The 20,615-nt window shown below is 44.1% G+C and overlaps 1 protein-coding gene across 4 annotated transcripts in view; it reads right to left on the reverse strand.

Annotated features, from left to right (window-relative positions):
• The window catches only part of LOC139278454 (immunoglobulin kappa light chain-like), a 126,615-nt gene that overhangs the window by 6,650 nt on the left and 99,350 nt on the right, over window positions 1-20,615 (reverse strand). For all 4 annotated transcript variants that reach the window (XM_070897252.1, XM_070897254.1, XM_070897251.1 and 1 more), the window contains exons 3-5: window positions 13,942-14,295; window positions 7,632-7,946; window positions 545-649 (exon numbers count right to left, since the gene is read on the reverse strand). In XM_070897252.1, coding sequence (XP_070753353.1) covers window positions 545-649; window positions 7,632-7,946; window positions 13,942-14,295 — 774 coding nt within the window. The remainder of the gene's footprint in view (window positions 1-544; window positions 650-7,631; window positions 7,947-13,941; window positions 14,296-20,615) is intronic.

Below are 20,615 nucleotides of genomic sequence, written 5' to 3' on the forward strand. Positions count from 1 at the left end.
ACCTGCAAAAAAAGGTAAGTTAAAGTTATTATTTTTATAGTTTATTTTCAGTGATTCGATAGATAAGTGTCTTGTAATATTTTTTTGAATGTTTTTTCCCTCCTCCCAAAGCCTCTTTCGCAGTGCTCCCGGCTCCAGACTAAATTTGGAGAAACTTGTGTTTTTGCGCCACGAATTCTCGTGCAACGCCCCCCCCCTTACCAAACATAAAACTGAAAGTTTGGCCTAAAAACGGCAGTGCAGTGAAAATGGTAAGTTTCACGTATCGCTACCATTTTTGCTGAAAAAACCTGAAAGCCAAAAATCCGGCTCATGCATGGAGTATTTTATTGGTACTTTGTATCATCATCATCAGAGGCAGTCCCTCGGGGTTGGCAGTCAAATCAGTGAATGCGAACATTTCTATTAGCCTGAAGTGGAGTTGGTAGATACCTGGTTCCGGGGAAGGAGGGGTAAGGATTATGGTTCAGGGTCATGATGGAGTTTGTAAATGGACTGTGGTCCTCATGGAGCAAACTATTAAGTTGGCAGTGAAGCCACTTACCACGTGTGCATTTTATGACGAGGAAGAGCACAAAAGGAATAATACAAGCTGTTCCCCCACATATGGAAAGTAAAACGAATAACATCCAGAAACGCCCATCATGATCTGTAAAAATATGAATTGTGAAATCATCATATGCAGAGATCATGAAGGCAACTCCCTAAAACTCAAACTCAAATTCAATACATTCAGTCTTATTATGCAAACTGACTTCTTGCAGGAATTGATTTTCCAGCTCCACCCTCTTTCTCATCTCCACCAATGGACCATTACAGAATGGGTCATCACTCATAGTTCTTGTATTGTTGTAATGCAGTTTTTTTATGGACGTGCTTATTTGTACTGCAAAAATGGCCACCATGCTCCACCCTTTGTTTTTGATTGGTCCCCTTGGAGGATAAGCCACACCCTGAAGTTTCATAAGAATGTGTAATTGGAACCACCCATCCCAAAGTCTCACTGACTGAAAAATGTAACTCGATCCACTTTGACTTCCTGAAGCGATAGAGGACAGAACTCCCCAGAAGACAGCAAGGGCCAGCCAAAGTGCCTTACCCCAGTCCAAGTACATCCTTTCCCCAGCCAAAGTCCCGTACCCCAGCGTAAGCGCATGCGTCCCCCAGCTGAAGTGCCTTACCCCAGTCCAAGTAACTCCCTCCCCCAGTCCAAGTGCATGCCTCCCCCAGCTGAAGTTCCTTACCCCAGTCCATCCCTCCCCCAGCTGAAGTGCCTGACCCCAGTCCAAGTAACTCCCTCCCCCAGTCCAAGTGCATGCCTCCCCCAGCCGAAGTTCCTTACCCCAGTCCATCCCTCCCCCAGCTGAAGTGCCTGACCCCAGGGCAAGTGCATCCTCCCCCCCCCCCCCCACCCCCACCATAGATGGGACAGGCATTGTGTATGGATTGTTAACAGGTTTATTGGGTATGAAGTGAATAGTGACAGTGTCGTGACATCTGGATATCATCCACTTCAACAATGTCCCTTGTCGGGGTTTGGAAGAATGTGATCCCCTTTCCCCCACCCGTGCATCTCTCACTCTCCCCCACCCGCTCTCCTCCAGCCTCTCTCTCCCCCAGTCTCTCTCTCCCCCAGCCTCTCTCTTCCCCCCCCCCCCCCCACCCCCGGCCTCTCTCTCTCCCCCCAGTCTCTCTTTCTCGCTCTCCCCAGCCTCTCACTCTCCCCCAGCCTCATTCTCCCCCCCCCCCCCCCCCCCCAGTCTCTCTCTCTCTTCCCCACGCCCATCGCTCTCGGCACAATGGCCGCGCTCTCGGCCCCAAGCCCGCTGCTCTTGGCCCCACGCCGGCCAAGGGAGGGAGAGTCAGAGCCTCAGGTCCTGCTTCTCGGCACCACGTGCATGGAATGATTCGGGCCCGGGAGGGGAGGGGCGGAGTTTGACAGGGACGGGACTTGTTGCATGTCTGTCAAAAAAGTGCAGTACGTGCAGGGGGGGCGGGGCTTTACAGATGCCTGTCTGTCAAAAAACCTGCCGTACAAATAGTTACATTTTTTACATGAAGTTCCATGTAACTCTTATTTGAGTTGCCAATCTGAGATTGATCTGACTTTTGATTAGTGGTGTGATACCACCTTGAGGAGTAATCTCACTCTGGACTCCACACAAGCTGCGATATGATTGCAACTAGTGTGAAGCCATCTAAACTTAATTTTTAAATTTGAAAAGCTGATATGTAGTCTGCTATGGTGAGGGGCCAAAATTAACATATAAAGAGCTATTTATTTTGCCAAGTAAAAATGTAGGCCCTGAAAGTCCATAGAGTCTCAATCTAGGCAGTTATACTGGGATCAAGCCTGCCATGGATCTCTGCAATTGATCCTGACAAAGTTTGTGGGGTCTGGAGAAGAGGCCTTAAGAAAAGAGTCTTCATTAGTATGGGGTGTTCCCCTTGTTGAAATGATGGAAATACTGGTAGGAGCTGGACAGCCTGTGGGGTGGGGTGTATCAGGGAGCCGCTTTAGGAAAGATGATTCTCCCCCTTATCTTATCTTTGAGTCCAGGCGAGCTTCACTTCTGCCAGTTTTGGTTAGACGTGCTTGGTGAAAACCAGGTATACCTGCACCAGCGCTATTCTGGGTCCTGACTGAGATAGTCCCCAGGCCCAGTCCACCTCCTTATGTTGATAACCTTGTAGAGGCGGAAAAGGATCCAACCTCACATGACCACCCTGGAAAATATGACTTAATGACCCTGTGTATCCAGGTTCCAGCCGAGTTTGCACATCGAACTTACACCAGGAGTCTGCTGGAAGACCCTCAGATTATTGGAGCCATACTTTTTATTTGGCAAGGACTCGCATGGTTGCTTTTTTTTTTGCCTATATGTGTCATCACACTTAAAAAACAAATCCACCTGTCCTCTCTAGTTCCAACATTTTCTGTTTATTAACGCATTTCCATTACCATTTTTATTTAATTCCTTTTTCTTTCTAACTGTTGACATTTTTATGAGGTATTCTTCTGGTGAGACCCTCATCTTTAATCTCAATCTTCTATGTAATGCTAATTGTCTCATTATATACTAATTCCTTATTTATTTTTGGTTCCTTTAATATATTTGAATGGTTTAATCTACAACTCCACCTTTTATGTGGTTCTGTAGGCTTTTTATTTTTCTTTAAAAGCCAAATGTATAAAGTTATTTGACTGCATTAAATTTGGTCTCGTATGAACTGAAATGTAAACATCTCAGTTTATACTTATATTATAGCACTAGAGGCTGCAGGAGGCTTGGTTTTACCTTATACTTCACCACCAGAAATGGAAATGTAATTGTGTGGTAAATTAGCACTGACGTCTATTTTGAGACTATGTATCTGTATTTTGTGCATATGTGAGCAGGTCCATACGTGTGAGCAAGGTCCATGTGGCTCTGCATATGTATGAACAGGTCCTCTGGAACTCCAAGCATTGCTTATGTGGCTCTGTGCATGTGTGAGCAACAACAACTTGCATTTATATAGCGGCTTTAAAGTAGTATAACATCCCAAGGTGCTTCAAGGGAGCGTTATCAAACAAACTTTGACAAGTATTTCGCATGTACAAGCAATGCTTGCGTGGCACTATACATGAGAGGTGAGATGAGACATATATGAACAGGACCTGTGCAAGCCCAAGCAGTCCTTGTGTGGCTCTGTACATGTGTGAGCAGGTCCTTTGCATGGCCATGCATGTATAACCCAACCATGGTGCAGAGTTTGATGGCTGATCTCTCAGCTTCCATTGCAGCATAAACAGAAGCTCAGACTTCTGTCATGCAAGCTCAGACTGTTCTCATGCAGGCTCAGCTTGCTGTCGCACAAGCTCAGACTACTGCCTTTATGGCTGTGTTTATCAGTGTGGAAAGGGGCTTGCAGCGTATCACAACAGTCCAGCAATCTGTCCACCATCACATTACTAGGAATGCTGAGGCGCTGCCCGGGGAAGTGACAGTGGCTTCATGTTGCATGAACCTCAGGATGACAGCATTCATCCTCCCAGTACTAAAACTCCACCAATGCCCTTGCTGTTGCCTGTCAGCAAGCCAGCCCAGACAGCTGCCACCCTTGCCGAGGTGTGCAGAGGTGCAGCAGAGTTCGGAAGCGGCAAGGAGCGGAGGAGCGGAGGTTGGAAGTGGCGTGGAGCGGAGGTCGGGACCAGCGAAGTCCGGGGGTCGGGACTGGCGAGGTCCGGATGTCGGGACTGGCGAGGTCCGGAGATCAGAAGCAGAGAGGAGAGGATGGATGAGGCACGGAGGAGCAGAAAGGTTGGAGCCCAGAGATGGAGTAGCGTGGACAAGAATAAGGGAAGGTGCAGCATAGGCCAATCGCAAGGTCATGAGGCTCACATTGCATACTATGAATTCCACATAGAGGTCCTGCGGGAAGGAATGAGGTGTATATTTGAGTTTGTGTATGTGTATTGGCACATGCGGCGGAGCCTGGTCTCCAGTCGTCTTGGATTCCCTTGCCATTGGACCAAGACCTTGCTCTATGAAGCCCATGTGGTGGCTGGTGTGCAATGGCCACGCCATATTAAAAGAATTCACGCACAGGCATCTTCCACTGTTTAAAATGAATTCATCAGTCACCGGAATACTCATTTTTAGTGTGGAAGCAAGTCATCCTCGACCCCAAGGAACTGCCTATGATGATGATGGTGCAGTCCGAAGCTGGGTCTAAGAGGCACAGAGCTGCTTGAAGTTATCCTGTAAGGCCACCTACACTCTTCCCCCACTGAAAACCATCAGCCTTCCACCAGCCAGCTGCAGCCAATGGGGTAGCACTTCATAGGAGCACTCGGCAAAGACATATTGAAAAGAGGCAGTAAGGGAATGCACAAGGGTGATTAGCTGCCTTTGTTATGTAATATTGGATGGTTTGCTGTATAAAGTTGGATTGGAATGTTTCTTTTGTAGTGGCTTTTATTTCAGCATTCTGGCCAAGAGGACAATGTGATGATCAGTAACAGAGGGAAGGTAAGTTGCGGGACTATTTTTGAATGGGGAATTGGGGTTGCATTCACTGGTACTGCAGTCTGATGACAGAAAGGGGCTCTGTGGGCTTCCTCCCTTCCGCTTCCTCCTACTTCTCCTGAGCTGGTTGCTGTATGTCTGGTGATAAGGGCTGTGCCCTAGTGATGGCGAGGTTGTGGAGCAGCAGCAGACCATGACGAATATCGAGGCCTGCTCTGGTGAGTACCACAGGGCCCCTCCAGAGCAGTCCAGGCAGTGGAAGCATCGTTTAAGGACACCAATGGTCTGCTCTATCAGATTCTGTGTGGCAGCATTGCTTTTGTTATATGCATGCTGCCCACATGTGAGTTGCGCAGCAGTCATGAGCTAAGTGTGAGTGGATAGCCCTTGTTGCCCAGTAGCCACCCTTTGGTTGGTGTGGTGTCTCAAAGACTGAGGGAACAAAGGACTGCAGCAGAATAAAAGCATCATGACTGAGCAGTTGCTGGCCTCCTGCACCATGGGGAAACCCGCTATCCTAGCAAAACCATGTGCAAGCAGTGTCTGCTTCTCTCTACTCAGAGAGATGACAATGAACTCCCCTCTTCTAGCATGAAGAGCGGCTGTCACCTCTGTCAGCCCCTCCTCCTCCTCTCTCTGCCAGCAGCTTGTCCTCTTCTTTGTTGCCTCTTCTCCATCTCCCCGTCATGCTGCAGGCCAAGGGGGATGATAATTAAAGTACCCATGACTGGGAGCCAGCGCTCTGACCAGAACCATTGAAGTCAGAACCAAGGCCTTCTCCACTTGTAGCACCACTCCCTGTCACCTCACAACTTTGGAAAACTCCAAACACTTCCACAACTTACACACAGCCAGTAGAAATTAATCAACAACTAACCAAGTGGTTGCTGACCCCTTTCAATATCGCTGATGGGGACATGGGGGTCCTTGCTGCAGCTGAACGCATGTCAGCAGCTCTGCGAGGTTAAGACAGGATATTGGCTCCAGCGATGAGGAGGAAAATGGTAGCCGTGGCGTCAAATCAGCATATCGGCACATGCTCTTCACACCCGCCCTCACCAAGATGCGTCCGGCACGGCATGAACACCATTTTTGTCACAAAACGGCAACCATAGCGCCGAAAACCGTATTTCTAGCCCAGGGAGGCCAGGCGTGGATTGGTAAAATCAAGGTTACACACTGCTGGAAGTTTACCGGCTAAGACTGTGTAACTACCAACGCAAAGCACTGGCAAGCTTCCTGTTACCTTTTCAGGTTGGACCATCAAGCACGTTAAGGCACTGGTTTCCAGGGCTGAATGTTAAACTCTCGTCGTGTGCCAGCTTTAATTTAAACCATTTCCTTCTCCAGTCCGTGCTGGTATTTACAAACTGTTGCCCCGTTTCCATCGTGCAGCAGGTCAGGAAGAAGAGGATTGTGCTGACAAGGAAGCTATTCAAATCGGATTGAGCTTCTTAGAGAAATAAGGAGTGACTCGAAGTGAGGTGACATCACCGGAGCACACCGTTTCAGCTGCCATTCGGGAGGTTACTTTGTGAAAAAAGTGTGAGAATATAAACACAGACTGAAGTAAGGTGACTTGATGGAAAGTATTACAATTACAGAACCAAAAATGACTCACTGGATAAGCTTGCTAATTAATTTGGAGAGCTATAAAAAGGTTTATTTAAAGGCAAATATTCCGCTTAGAATGGGAACAATTGCGCTGCTTGATCCTTGTAGCAACATCGTAAATTGGGTCATGAACACTTCTGTTTGGTATTTGTAGCAAAATCGTAAACGGGTCAACAAATCCATTGTGAACACTGCTTCAAGTAGGTTACAGGTTAAAACATGGACGACAAATTTCCTACTGATGTCAAGAGGTTCTTCACACAGGGTGATGTGGAATTCTGGGTAGGATTGTGGAGACAAAAATCCTCTAATCAATTAGAGACAATCGGATGGCGAAATGTGGGGACAGGGAGAGGTCGAGGGGGTGATTCAGCCCGACTGCCTGCCTCTCCTCCATGCCCACGTTCGTGCCCACGTTCGTGCCTGGGTGTCCCTGGAGATAGAGCTTGCGGTGTCTATCGGTACGCTCGCGGCCTTCCTCGACCAGTGGGCATGGAGGGACTGGAGTGCATCATTACAACAGGGAACAGAATTTTAATTTGATTTGTTAAAGGTTCCCTTTAATGTGTTTTGTTAATTTGCAGGTTCTGGTGATTCTGCCCCTTTAACATGGTTGAATTGTATTATTTAAAAGAGTTGTGGGGACAGGGACTAGCATTATCTTTGTGGATGGATTGATTGGTCTTCCTTATCTGTATCTATCTTGCCCATAGCAAATAAAGTGATTCTTCCAGCATGTATTAAAAGCATATTGTACTCTTGCAGATTGGGGTCTGGAACTCACTGCCTGAAAGGGTAGTAGAGGCAGAAACCCTGATAGCATTTAAAAAGTACTTGGATATGCACTTGAAGTGCCGTAACCTACAGGACTACAGTCCAAGAGCTGTAAAGTGGGATTAGGCTGAATGGCTTTTTGTCGGTCGGCCGAATGTCCTCCTTCTGTGCTGTAACTTTCTCTAATTCTATGATAGATACTCTGAATAAGCTGATCATGTTATAGCCTACCTTCGCTTTTTATGCGTACAGCAATGAGGATAGTGCGGTTTATCTTGGACTGTGATGCTGGATGTTGAACTATACAGGTGAATTCAGTTGAGTTGAAGCAGTTTTCGGTGGAGATGCTAAAGATTGCTGTGCGGTTGTAGGTTCCATCGGGGTTGGATGAGTTGCTTTCCTTGGTGAGCCGGTTGGTGAGGCAGGTTGGTTGGATACTCCTTGTGATAACATTTGGATAGAACCCGTACGCTGAGCATGTGACAGTAAGTGAAGGTGAAGAAGCCGTTTCTTCAGAAGATGCAAGTAGCCAAAGAGAAGGACGAGCTGGTTATAAAATGAAGGGCAGAAAGATAGATTAGCAATGGAATCAAACTGATGTGACATCAGTGTGCAACTGAACCATCCAGATTTCAAAGCTACTAAAACAAGTTTATTATATTTTACACTTGGAGTTTGGGTCTACCTGAAATATCGATTAGATGGTTCACTGTTCAACCTCCGCTACCTTGCTGCAAGGACCAAAGTACGGAAACGACTCATCCTAGAGGCACTCTTTGCTGACGACTGCGCCCTTATGGCACACAAGGAGAGTGACCTACAATTCATACTCAGCAAATTTGCTGAGGCAACAGAATTGTTTGGCCTAACCATCAGCCTTAGTAAAACCGAGGTTCTCTATCAGCCTGCCCCTGGCACCACAGCACCTGCTCCCACAGTCTTCATCGGCAGTATACAACTAAAGTCAGTGGACAGCTTCAAGTACCTTGGCAGCACCATATCAAGTGATGGGTCCTTGGACAAGGAGATTGATGCAAGGATCTGTAAAGCCAGCCAGGCACTTGGTCGCTTGCGCACTAAGGTGTTGAGTCACCACCACATCCGACTGTCAACTAAACTGTTGGTGTTCTCACATCTCTCCTTTATGGATGTGAGCCCTGGACACCCTACATGCGTCACATCAAAAAGTCGGAAGCTTTCCATATGCGCAGTCTCAGATCTATACTCCACATACGCTGGCAAGACCGGGTGTGAAACTTTGAGATTCTGGAGCGAGCACAATCAACTAGCATCGAGGTGATGATCATGCGAGCCCAGTTCTGGTGGGCTGGACATGTCATCTGCATGGATGAGTCAAGGATCCCTCGTCAGCTTCTTCACGGTGAGCTCTGTGACGGTCGAAGACACCAGGGGCGCCCCCGCAAGCGCTACAAAGATTGCATCAAGGCTAACCTCCAGTACTATGGCAACCGACCAAAGGACCTCGAGAATACAGCAGCTAATAAAATCCAGTGGCGAACCCTCACGAGGACTGCCTGCCAGACCTTCGAAGAAAGCCAATGTCAATGCCTGTGGGACACTAGAGATAGACGACATCAGGTGGCAGTACTGTCAACATCAGGCACATCGAACTTCCCTTGTCCGACGTGCAAGAGACTATGTGCATCCAGAATTGGCCTATACAGCCACTTGAAGACACATGCCATTGATTGTTAGCACATCAACACCTTTGTTGGATACGACAGACTACCAAGAGACAGATAGATAGGTTTCTAGAAATCAATTGCGATTTTTTTTTAAAGGGTACCAAATATTTGCATATTTTCATTTTCACCTAATCGCTAATGTTTCTTGGTCTTTTGCAATCTGGTAAACTGCATGCTTCTGTTTTAAATGTAATATTTTCCTCCTTCCTGATTTTGTTTTCCTCTTGGTCCTCAGACTCCATTCTAACCCACCCACCCCGTCCCCAGCCATCCTATCCCCACTGCTGTTTCAGGGCTGCCACTGTTTCTTGTTGTCAGGCATTCTCCAGCCTAACCCTACTGTAGCATCTGCTGCCGTTTCCTTCATTTCCCGATCACTCAACTACCACCCAGTCGGCCTTCTGTGTTTGCGGCCTCTCTTGCCTTTGCCCCGTTGACTCTGCGCTGCCCCACAACCACTCCTGGCCTCTTGCTGTTTCTTCTTCGGCTCTATCAGCCTTTTAAACTGTGTTCTTTCCTCCTGCGGCCACCATTCACTGAATCTCTACTGCACTAACAATATCACCAACAATTGAATCACGTCAACTACATCAGATACTCGAACCGCTGTGATTTAAAACAACATTTAGAAGATTATTCTCAGTGTGTAAAGCAATGGATTGGTTAAAATGGGATGAAAGTAATCTCTTTGGTTAGCTGTAATAGAGAAAATTAGTTTGCAGCAGTCTCAACCCAGTTTTGAATGTGTGTAAGTTCACTTTCATTTTCCTGTCTGCAGAGTATAAATGAACCCGTTGCATTTAGTAGGTATTAAATGAAGGACATTGAAATTGGTGTTTGTGTCATGACTTTACTTTCTACTACTTTATTTTCAAATCTGCTAGATTAGCAGTAAAGCACGAACCTTTATTACGATAGGAAAATGCAATTTAAACAGTTTAATGGCACAACTTGCACAAATCTAGCTGTGAAATGTGAAATTATCTGATGGTTGATACTCAACAGGGAATGTGCAAAATGCCTTTCATGGAAACCATATTCAAAGCATCCATGGCCTTCATGTGAGGACAGAAAGGCTCACCTCTGCAGCAAAGCTTAGCTGGTCTATAAGTTCAAAATAAAACTATCCTGAACCATGACCAGATCCTTTTGTCAATTCAAATCTTGACTATACCATTGTTAGCCAGGACTCTGACCTGACCCAGCTGTAACCCTTGACTCTGCTGTTAGTCCAGACACTGATCTGCCTCCTCTCTCGGCTGATCTAACTGTCAGCTTGAATAGATCTCACTGTCAGCCTGGACCCCAGCACAACCACTCTGTCCACTTGGACCCTAATGTGACCATGTCTTTAACCCAAACTACATCTCTACCCACTTCAGAACAACCCTAACTCTACTCTGCTATCAGCCCTACCCGACTGCTGTTTAATTTGAGCTAAATTAAGCTTAGCATTGTTATTCATAGCAGTAAAAGCTATCAATAAAATAAAATTCATAATTAGGTAAATATAGCTTAGATTTATATCTAAATAGACAATCTCAACTTATCACTGTAATTCATGGTTATACTAGCTTCCATTTTATCATTTAAAAACATTTGTTCTGAGATGTGCATTTCGCTGGCAAGGCCAGCATTTATTGCCGATCCCTAATTGCCCTTGAGAAGGTGATGGTGAGCCACCTTCTTGAACTGCTGCAGTTCTTGTGGTGAAGGTACACCCACAGTACTGTTAGGGAGGGAGTACCAGGATTTTGACCCAGCGACGATGAAAGAATGGCGATATATATACACAGGATGGTGTGTAACTTGGAGGGGAATTTGCATGTGATGAAGTTTCCATGTGCCTGCTGCCCTTGTCCTTCGAGGTGGTAGGGTCACGAGTTTGGGAGATGCAGCAGAAAAACCTTGGCGAGTTGCTGCTGTGCATCTTGTAGATGGCACATACTGCAGCCATGATACACTGGTGATGGGGGGAGTGAATGTTGAAGGTGGTGGATGGGGTGCCAATCAAGTGGGCTGCTTTGTCCTGGATGGTGTTGAGTTTCTTGAGTGTTGTTGGGGCTGCACTCATCCAGGCAAGTGGGGAGTATTCCATCACACTCCTGACTTGTGCCTTGTAGATGGTGGAAAGGCTTTGGGGAGTCAGGAGGTGAGACACTCGCCGCAGAACACCCAGCTCTTGTTGCCACTGTATTTATGTGGCTGGTCCAGTTAAGTTTTTGGTCAATGGTGGCACCCAGGATGTTGATGGTGGGGGATTTGGCAATGGTAATGCCGTTGAATGTCAAGGGGCATTGTTCAGACTCTCGCCTTTTTGAAGATAGTCATTGTCTGGCACTTGTGTGGTGCGACTGTTACTCGCCACTTATCAGCCCAGGCCTGAATGCAGGTCTTGCTGCATGCGGGCATGGACTGCTTCATTTTCTGAGGAGTTGTGAATGGAACTAAACACTCTGCAATCATCAGCGAACATCTCCACTTCTGACCTTATGATGGAGGAAAGGTCATTCATGAAGCAACTGAAACTGGTTGGGCCTAGGACACTGCCCTGAGGAACTCCAACATCCAACCATAAACTCCAACAACCAACGGATAGGCAAAAGTAATACACAGAAAGAATAATATTCTTAGTGATACTGCAGCTCATTAATTAAAATGCTTAGTTAAGTAAATGCACCATTAGTTGCAATAATAAAAACACAGTAAATATAATGCCATATTAAAGAAATTACAGACAAGTTATCGTAATGAGCATTTAAAAATGTATAGTTAATCTGTTGATTTAATTTGTACTATTGGATTTCCTTATTAATATCAGAGTATAAGTAGATATAGGGGCAAATAATTTAATGTCCACAGTGTAACATAGGGTATTTTAGAAAAAGTAAATTAAAGATAAAAATTATATTATTAAAAAGCAATACTTTTTAGTAGCTACTGTTATCAATATTAAATTGTTTCCAACAGTGACTTTTCTTTTTAAAAATTGCTACTATACCATAATTTGAAAACCAATAAAAAGTAAATCAGTAGGTAGCACAACACGCAGCCCATCCTTCTCTTCTCAATATTACACTGTATTTACTGCGCTGCTAAGTAAACTGACATTCTTTTTTTATGTTTGTTTGGGTTTTTCATTATTAAACAGTACCATGCGTTAGAATCTAGAATTAGTACCTGTTATTTAACTAATCTTTAATCAGCACAGAATTAATCCACCTGTTCAGAATGTGATGGGGAAAATGTGTACAGTTCCTGCGGATATTTCATTTTCATGAATAATTATGAATCCCCATGACATCACTTGAAAAAAATGTTGCAATTTCTCCTCCTTTCAATGTGCTGCACAGGAAAATATCTTTGTCCAAATTGACTCTCGAAAGTTAAAACAAAAAACTGCGGATGCAGGAAATCTGATGAAGAGTTATGTTTGTGATGTTAACTTCTCACTTCTCTCCACAGATGCTGTGCCTGACCCGCTGAGTGTTTCCAGCATTTTCTGACTTTAGAAAGTGGTTAGGCCCAACTAATAAGGCAAAGAGATGAGTAATTTAATTACTGTATGTGCAATGTGCTACGAGGGAGTGTGAGGGAAAACATTCAAAAATCATCGAAAGGAAGAGTAATAAAAACAGAAAATGCAGGAAATTTCAGCAGGTCAAGCAACATCTGTGGAAAAGAAGCAGAGTTAACGTTTCGGGGCGATGACTCTTTGTCAGAAAGGAAGAGTATTTTACTAGTACATCAATAAAAAGAGAATTGTTAAGGGTGAGGTGAAACCTTTGAAGAGGGGATTTGTTAATTTGTAGATGATGATCAAAAAAGAGCAGAGGTATGTAATAAGTACTTCATATCTGTCTTTACTAAAGTGAGGGTTCAGAATAAGATGAGTGATATGATGGATTTCTAGAACAACCAAAACTATTTCATTAGCCCAAGTTGAGGAATGCTAGCTGTTTCTATGTAGAATAGCTTTTAAGAAGTTAAGCGACATTTTGCTTCACTTACTCCAATATTTTAAGAGGAAAATTATGGACATTAGTTAGTAATGGGAAAAAGTATGGTTTTTTGCATGCTCAGAGTTTCCTCGCCGCTTTATTCATAATCAATTGTTAAAGTTAGTTCATTGAAAACAGTACAATTCATTTTCAGTGCACAATAGAGGGAATTTTAATCCATATATAATGATTTGATGCTGATGCTGGTGGCCAGTATTCCATTCTCCAGCATTGTTATCTCAAACATTGGTGAACACAACAGCCCCCACCCCCAAAAAAGGAAAAGATGTAAGCAGATTGAGTGACAAACTGGTCCATTAATGGGGCTGTAATATACAGTAATTCTCCAGCTTGTACCCTTAATGTGACTGCTGCAGACATTTATTTTTATTTTTACTCTTTTGCCTCCTTTTCCTTTCTCCTCTCCTGAAGGCATTACTGGGGTACAGTGCCAGAGGTTCCCTCCAGCACCTCACCCGTGAATATTCTTCATGTCTGACTTTGGGGAGTGAATGTCATGAGGCTGTTCTATCATGGAGATACTGATTCTGTCCTCAACTAATGTCATATATGCACTTTCATCTGGAACACTCGATAGTGATCAGGAATGGGAACCTTCCGAGCCCTGGGGCACCGAGGGTAAATGTAGCACCCCACCATCATGCTGGCTAAGATCAGCTAACTCACCATCGACTGACAATCAAACGTGAGACGTATAACTGAGATCTGTTGACTGATACACAATTGTACATAATTCATTGCTGCTAAAGTTTAAATTAATTTTCCAAATAATATTGACAAAAAATCTAATTCATAAAATTATAAAACAATTACCGGTTACATTCAGCAGCGTTCCATTTCCCTTTCCTTTAACATTCGGTGGAGGTGTAATCTGAAACATCTCGCAGTGATAGATTCCAGTGTCACTGGCTTGAACATCAGCAATCGATAAGGTAAATGCTTTCTGACTGGAGTTGTGTCTTGCGGAATATCGAGAACAATTCACCCAGGGTTCACTGTTAGATAAGTTTGCGATGGTCTTGGCAGAACTATGGTCATCATTATGAAAAACCCACCATGCTTCGAACCTTTGTAGATTAGATATTGAGTAGGAACAATTTAATGTGATCAAGTCTCCTTTTGTGACAGCAAGAGTCTTAGGCTGCTGTAGATCAATCTGCTGTTCAGCTTGGAAAAGAGATTCAGAAAAAGTAATTACAATGTCATGTTCTGGGGTTAAAATATTAGTAATGAACGTGAATGTGTGTATGAAACTCCTCTGCTATTCTAATTGGAGCGGTTATCCCATTTAATTCCTTTGTTCAAATAGAAGATAAAACATTTTATTTGTTCACAATGTGTCTGTTACTAAATATCACACATCACATTTTCAACCTTATTGGGGTATAATTTTAAAGGTACTCCTGCAGATGTTAAAAAAGTAAACAGAGGAATTTTAGTACAACGTGCTAAGCATTCATATGGGAACGGAGATGCTCACAAATTATCTGATTGTGTGCTACATAAGAACAACACCGGACTCAAAATATAACTGTTATTCGCCGCATAAGAGCTGCTCACAAAATAAACCCATTGGGTGCGACATAATATAAGAAAGTATGGAATGGAAAAAATATTATTAGCTGTATCCACCTTAATTTTATGGTACAAAACAACACAGCAATTAGCATAACATGTTTGAAGGATACATAGCACAGAATGGTGTTGTATGCAAACTGTACTGAGGAACATCATGGGCTGGCTCACAAATGGAACAGGCACAAGTGATTTAAGCATCTGTGAGCCAAATCATTTATTTTGCATAAATCACCATTTCTGACTAGTACAATGCTTTCTTTGGAAAGTTTAAATCAGTTTTTACACATATTTGAGCTGCATTTATCAGCACACTTGTAGTGAAAAACTGTGGCATGCTACACAATGAAGTTAAAAATTGGCAATAAAATCAGGTGGAAGTTAATTTAAACACAAGTAAAAATGTTATCAAATAAGTATATATATATGGAAATAAATTAGACACTGTAGGTTTAGGAAAACCTGGGTCATTGAATGTATTTAAGGTGGAGATAGACAGATTTTTGAAAGATAAGGGAGTCGAGGGTTATGGGGAGCGGGTGGGGAAGTGGAATTGAGGCCAGGATCAGATCAGCCATGATCTTATTGAATGGTGGAGCAGGCTCGAGGGGCCAAATGGCCCACTCCTGCTTCTATTTCTTATGTTAAAAACTAAAACACTCCTATCCTAGTTTGAAAAACGTTGTTACCAAAAACACAGTGGAGCAATAAATCGTCTGCAACTCAAAATCCATGTCATCATGTAAATTAAACTCAAACAGCACCAAAGACAATTGACTCGCATCATTACTGGCATATCACCATTTATAGTTATTTACAGCCGTAACTTTAAATTTAATGTTTATCCAACTTTGATTTTTCAGACTTTGTTAAAAGTATTATCCTTGGATCCCGTACCTGTAAACAGTATCAGCAGCTGTAGGAAAAGGAAGAATAATGTCGCCATGTCACAGAAAGGAGAAGTTACTTGTCGGAAATCACCAAACGAACTGACTGCATCCTGTGAAACCCTCAGCAACCCAGTTTAGCCTATTTCTTGTAAATCATGAGATAACCTGCTACCTTAAATACAAAAGGTTGTAGTGCAATGATATTGTGGCAGGGCATAATGGGTGCTAACTGCTTTATATGCAGCTTTGGCTACAAAGAGAGCTGGATGTGCAGAATTCCAATGTAATCATTTTACAATAGATCAGTTTGTCACTGCCTTGGATTTTGATCTTTATCATCACAGGGATCGAGCCTACTAAAGAAGCTTTTAGTATAACTAAGTTGAAGCAACTTTTTTTTAAAGAAAACTCCATGACAAGCAGCCATATATTTATGTGCAGCTTGTTAAATGAAAATGTAATATTTAAACATATCAGTTAATGCTGGGGATTCAGGGCTTTGTGCCTTCCAGTTTGTAGGTTGTTCCATGTATGTGCCACTTTCTTGTGCACACAATCTCTCAGCATTTAAGCCGGTTTAATGGCGATTCATCTATCCACCCATATAAAGGGCATCCTGTGCTAATTTGTACCCCACCTATATAACTAGCACCCTGTTGATTCATCCACCCATATATAAATGGCAGCCAGAGCCAATACTGTTGATGGAAGTGAATTGAAAATAACTCCATTGGCAGATTTATAGCAGCATTATGAATGTATTTTTTCAATTTTTGTTTTTTTCCTATTCCCATTTAGGTGGTCAGGAGTCCTTGTGTCAATTGTTGTGACATTGGCATTTTTTTGCTATATGCACAAATGTCACAATGGATTTCCTCGTGAGATTACCCCTTGTACATTCTGAAGGATAAATGAGGGACAATGGAGTGATGCCAGGCAGGTGAGGTTGCACCATAGGATGATTGAGCAGTCCCAACTGTGTGCATTGGTTCAGTTTCACCAGGGAGAGTTCTGTCACATATTGTAATTTGATCTGCAATCAAACTCCACTGAAGATCAGTTCAGCCCTTACCATGCAAGCTTTATACTCATTCTAAGCGTGATGCACTACTATCCTATGGGAAGGATATCATGGAGAGCCAACAGGGCCACCCTCCTCCCATCACCTCATGGATCATAATATCCACTTCGTCAGCCATGAAACAGGGAATTGGGTGCTGGTTGTTCCTTCTCTTGCTCACAGATTTTGTTTCATGTCTCCACTGTGGGTTTCTTTTCATATAATCTGTGGCTGGTATTTATTTCCTGTCCCCCCAGCAACAACGACTTGTATTTATAGAGCGCCTTTAATATAGCAAAACATTCCACCACTCCCGCTTCAATGTTGGCTGACAATGGGTTTGAAATGCATTTTGAATGTTTATGAAAGGTTTAGGGACATTTGCCTCCCTATGCAGTCATTAAGTGGCAAGATCGCTTTACATTTTACCTACAATATGATTTTCTACTCCCACTCCTTCCACCAGGTTCGCACAGAAAATGGTGAATAATTATGCTGACTACGGAAAATTGTGTGACCAGCTTGGTGCGCTTTTGAAAGAAAGACTTGCATGTATATAGTGCCTTTCATGACCACCGGATGTCTCAAAGCACTTTACAGCCAATGACATACTTTTGGAGTGTAGTCACTGTTGTAGTGTAGGAAATGCGGCATCCAATTTGCGCACAAGCAAGCTCCCACAAACAGCAATGTGATAATGACCAGATAATCTGTTTTTGTTATGTTGATTGAGGGATAAATATTGGCCAGGACACCGGGGATAACTCCCCTGCTCTTCTTCGAAATAGTGCCATGGGATTTTTTATGTCCACTTGAAAGAGCTGACGGGGCCTCGGTTAACGTCCAAAAGATGGCACCTCCGACAGTGTAGCACTCCCTCAGCACTGCACTTGAGTGTCAACCTAGATTTAGTTGAACCCACAACCTTCTGACTCAAGAGGTGAGAGTTCCACCCACTGAGCCACAGCTCGATTTGTGCCAGCACCTAAGCATTCTGTAGTGAATTTCACCACAACTGGAAAATACACTCCCCCAGCTTTACTTCTCAGTGGCTGTTCGTTCAATGACAAACGTCATGGAACATAGCTCTGTCTGTTATATTGGCCGACAGTCCTGTGTGGTTTAGACAGGTCGACTCAAGTCGAATGGGCTTCATTGAAGATTGCGGTGAATCTTATTGCTTTCATCAAGTGTGTTAGTAACACAATACCAGATTCCACAGTGATAAAGTTGTTCATACCGCTCTCACTGCAACCAGACTCAGATGCCAGTTTTTTCCACTTTTAGTGCAATTCAAAAATTCTATCCCAATATTGAACAAGGCATTAACTGGGCAGAGACGTGCGGGGAGCTTGGGTCGGGTGGGAGGTTAAAGTATTAAAAATCTGAATCCTGACCCCAACCCGCCTACTTCCGATTTTAACAGAGGTGGGACAGGGGTAGGTGACCAACTCGCTCCCAGGAGGCGGGTTGGCAATTTAAATATTATAATAAGGCTGTGTGCCTCATATTTATCCACCATTTCAAATTTAACTCTGGTCAGCCAGGTTTCCTCAACCTCAGAAAACCTGGCGGTTAAAGGGAGGCAAGGACTGCTGGATCCAGGAGGTTTATGCTGCTGAATCCAGCATACCTGCTTCGCCAACTCCCTGCGATTGGACAACCACCCACTAACCATTGTTCCCTCTAATTCCCGCAAACCTTCCGATCTCCCCCGACCTCCCCCATGAGGCCTCCAATCTTACACATTCTCCCCCCGCCCCCCACACATGCTTCCTATCTCTGACACCTCCCGCCCCGCCCCTGCCCCGACCTCCAATCTCCCAACCTTTTGGCCTCCGATCTCCAAACCACCTCTAGCCCCTGATCCCCCTGGCCTCTGTTCAACCCCTCCCGCTCCCCCCCCCCCCCACCGCCCCCCCACAGGCCTCCGATCTCCTACACTCCGCACCCCAGGCCTCTAATCCCTCCATCCTCTCCTCTCCCCGGCTGTGGCCTGGTGCCGCAGGCCTACTTGCCTGACAGCCAGCCTGTCAATTTGGCTGTCTGCGGCCAGGAAATGGAGAAAAAAAGGTTCATCAAATCCTGCCATTAAATTCTTTCTGATTTCCTGACCTCAATCCAGCCCACCCCCTGCTCCCTCCCTGCCCCTGAGTAATAATTCAGCCCATAATCTCATAGATCTCTGCCCCATTTTTTTATTTATGCCAGTTTATCAGGCATAACTGATTGGAAAATCAAGCCTGCTCTGTTAAATGTCATTATTCATTCCATTGATGCCTGGAAGTTTCAAGAATGTGCAGTTTCCTTATGGATCTGTGATGCGACATTGCTATAGTCATTGCAAAACATTTAGCTTTGCATAAAGCAAAACTATCAAATAAAGTTGCATGTGGCACAGTCACAGCTTTTAATGTGGTGAAACAGTAGGGCTCTTTTGTCACAGTAATAGAAAGGTTATATAACCACTGAATTGTTTGTGTCCACAGTTAAGCAGACTACCTTTGGCACCATACCGGTCGATATATGAAGCAACCTATAGTGATCTGAGAGATTTGTATCATAGCACAGAAACAAAAATTATAACTTAAAATGTAACCACAATCCACATGGCAATGCTTAAATACAACAGCAATAACTCCAGCTATACTATACTCAGCACCCAGAAAAATAAGTATGATGCCAGTGTCAATTTATAACTCTGGCTATTATCAAAAAATTTAAATGCTGTTAAAGTGAGGGGTGTTAGTGCTTTGGAACAGTGCCAATACCAAACACTGTCAGCTGTACAATTTATGACATGGACAGAGGCACAGTAAGGTTCCTTCCGGTCTGTCCCGACAATCAGGTATATTTTACTAAAATAGTGCGATTGCTGAAAATCCTGAAATAAAAACAGAAAATGCTGGAAATACTCAGCAGGTCAGGCAGCATCTGTGAAAGATACATAGATACATTGAAAATAGGTGCAGGTGTAGGCCATTCGGCCCTTCGAGCCTACACCACCATTCAATGAGTTCATGGCTGAACATGCAACTTCAGTACCCCCCCTGCTTTCTCGCCATACCCCTTGATCCCCCTAGTAGTAAGGACTACATCTAACTCCTTTTTGAATATATTTAGTGAATTGGCCTCAACAACTTTCTGTGGTAGAGAATTCCACAGGTTCACCACTCTCTGGGTGAAGAAGTTTCTCCTCATCTCGGTCCTAAATGGCTTACCCCTTATCCTTAGACTGTGACCCCTGATTCTGGACTTCCCCAACATTGGGAACATTCTTCCTGCATCTAACCTGTCAAACCCATCAGAATTTTAAACGTTTCTATGAGATCCCCTCTCATTCTTCTGAACTCCAGTGAATACAAGCCCAGTTGATCCAGTCTTTCTTGATATGTCAGTCCCACCATCCCGGGAATCAGTCTGGTGAACCTTCGCTGCACTCCCTCAATAGCAAGAATGTCCTTCCTCAAGTTAGGAGACCAAAACTGTACACAATACTCCAGGTGTGGCCTCACCAAGGCCCTGGACAACTGTAGCAACACCTCCCTGCCCCTGTACTCAAATCCCCTCGCTATGAAGGCCAACATGCCATTTGCTTTCTTAACCGCCTGCTATACCTGCATGCCAACCTTCAATGACTGATGTACCATGACATCCAGGTCTCATTGCACCTCCCCTTTTCCTAATCTGTCACCATTCAGATAATAGTTCGTCTCTCTGTTTTTACCACCAAAGTGGATAAGCTCACATTTATCCACATTATACTTCATCTGCCATGTATTTGCCCACTCACCTAACCTATCCAAGTCACTCTGCAGCCTCATGGCATTCTCCTCGCAGCTCACACTGCCACCCAACTTAGTGTCATCTGCAAATTTGGAGATACTACGTCTAAATCATTAATGTACAATGTAAACAGCTGGGGCCCCAGCACAGAACCTTGCGGTACCCCACTAGTCACT

The sequence above is a fragment of the Pristiophorus japonicus genome, chromosome 13, assembly GCF_044704955.1.
Source record: "Pristiophorus japonicus isolate sPriJap1 chromosome 13, sPriJap1.hap1, whole genome shotgun sequence".
In the NCBI taxonomy this organism is placed as follows: domain Eukaryota; kingdom Metazoa; phylum Chordata; class Chondrichthyes; family Pristiophoridae; genus Pristiophorus; species Pristiophorus japonicus.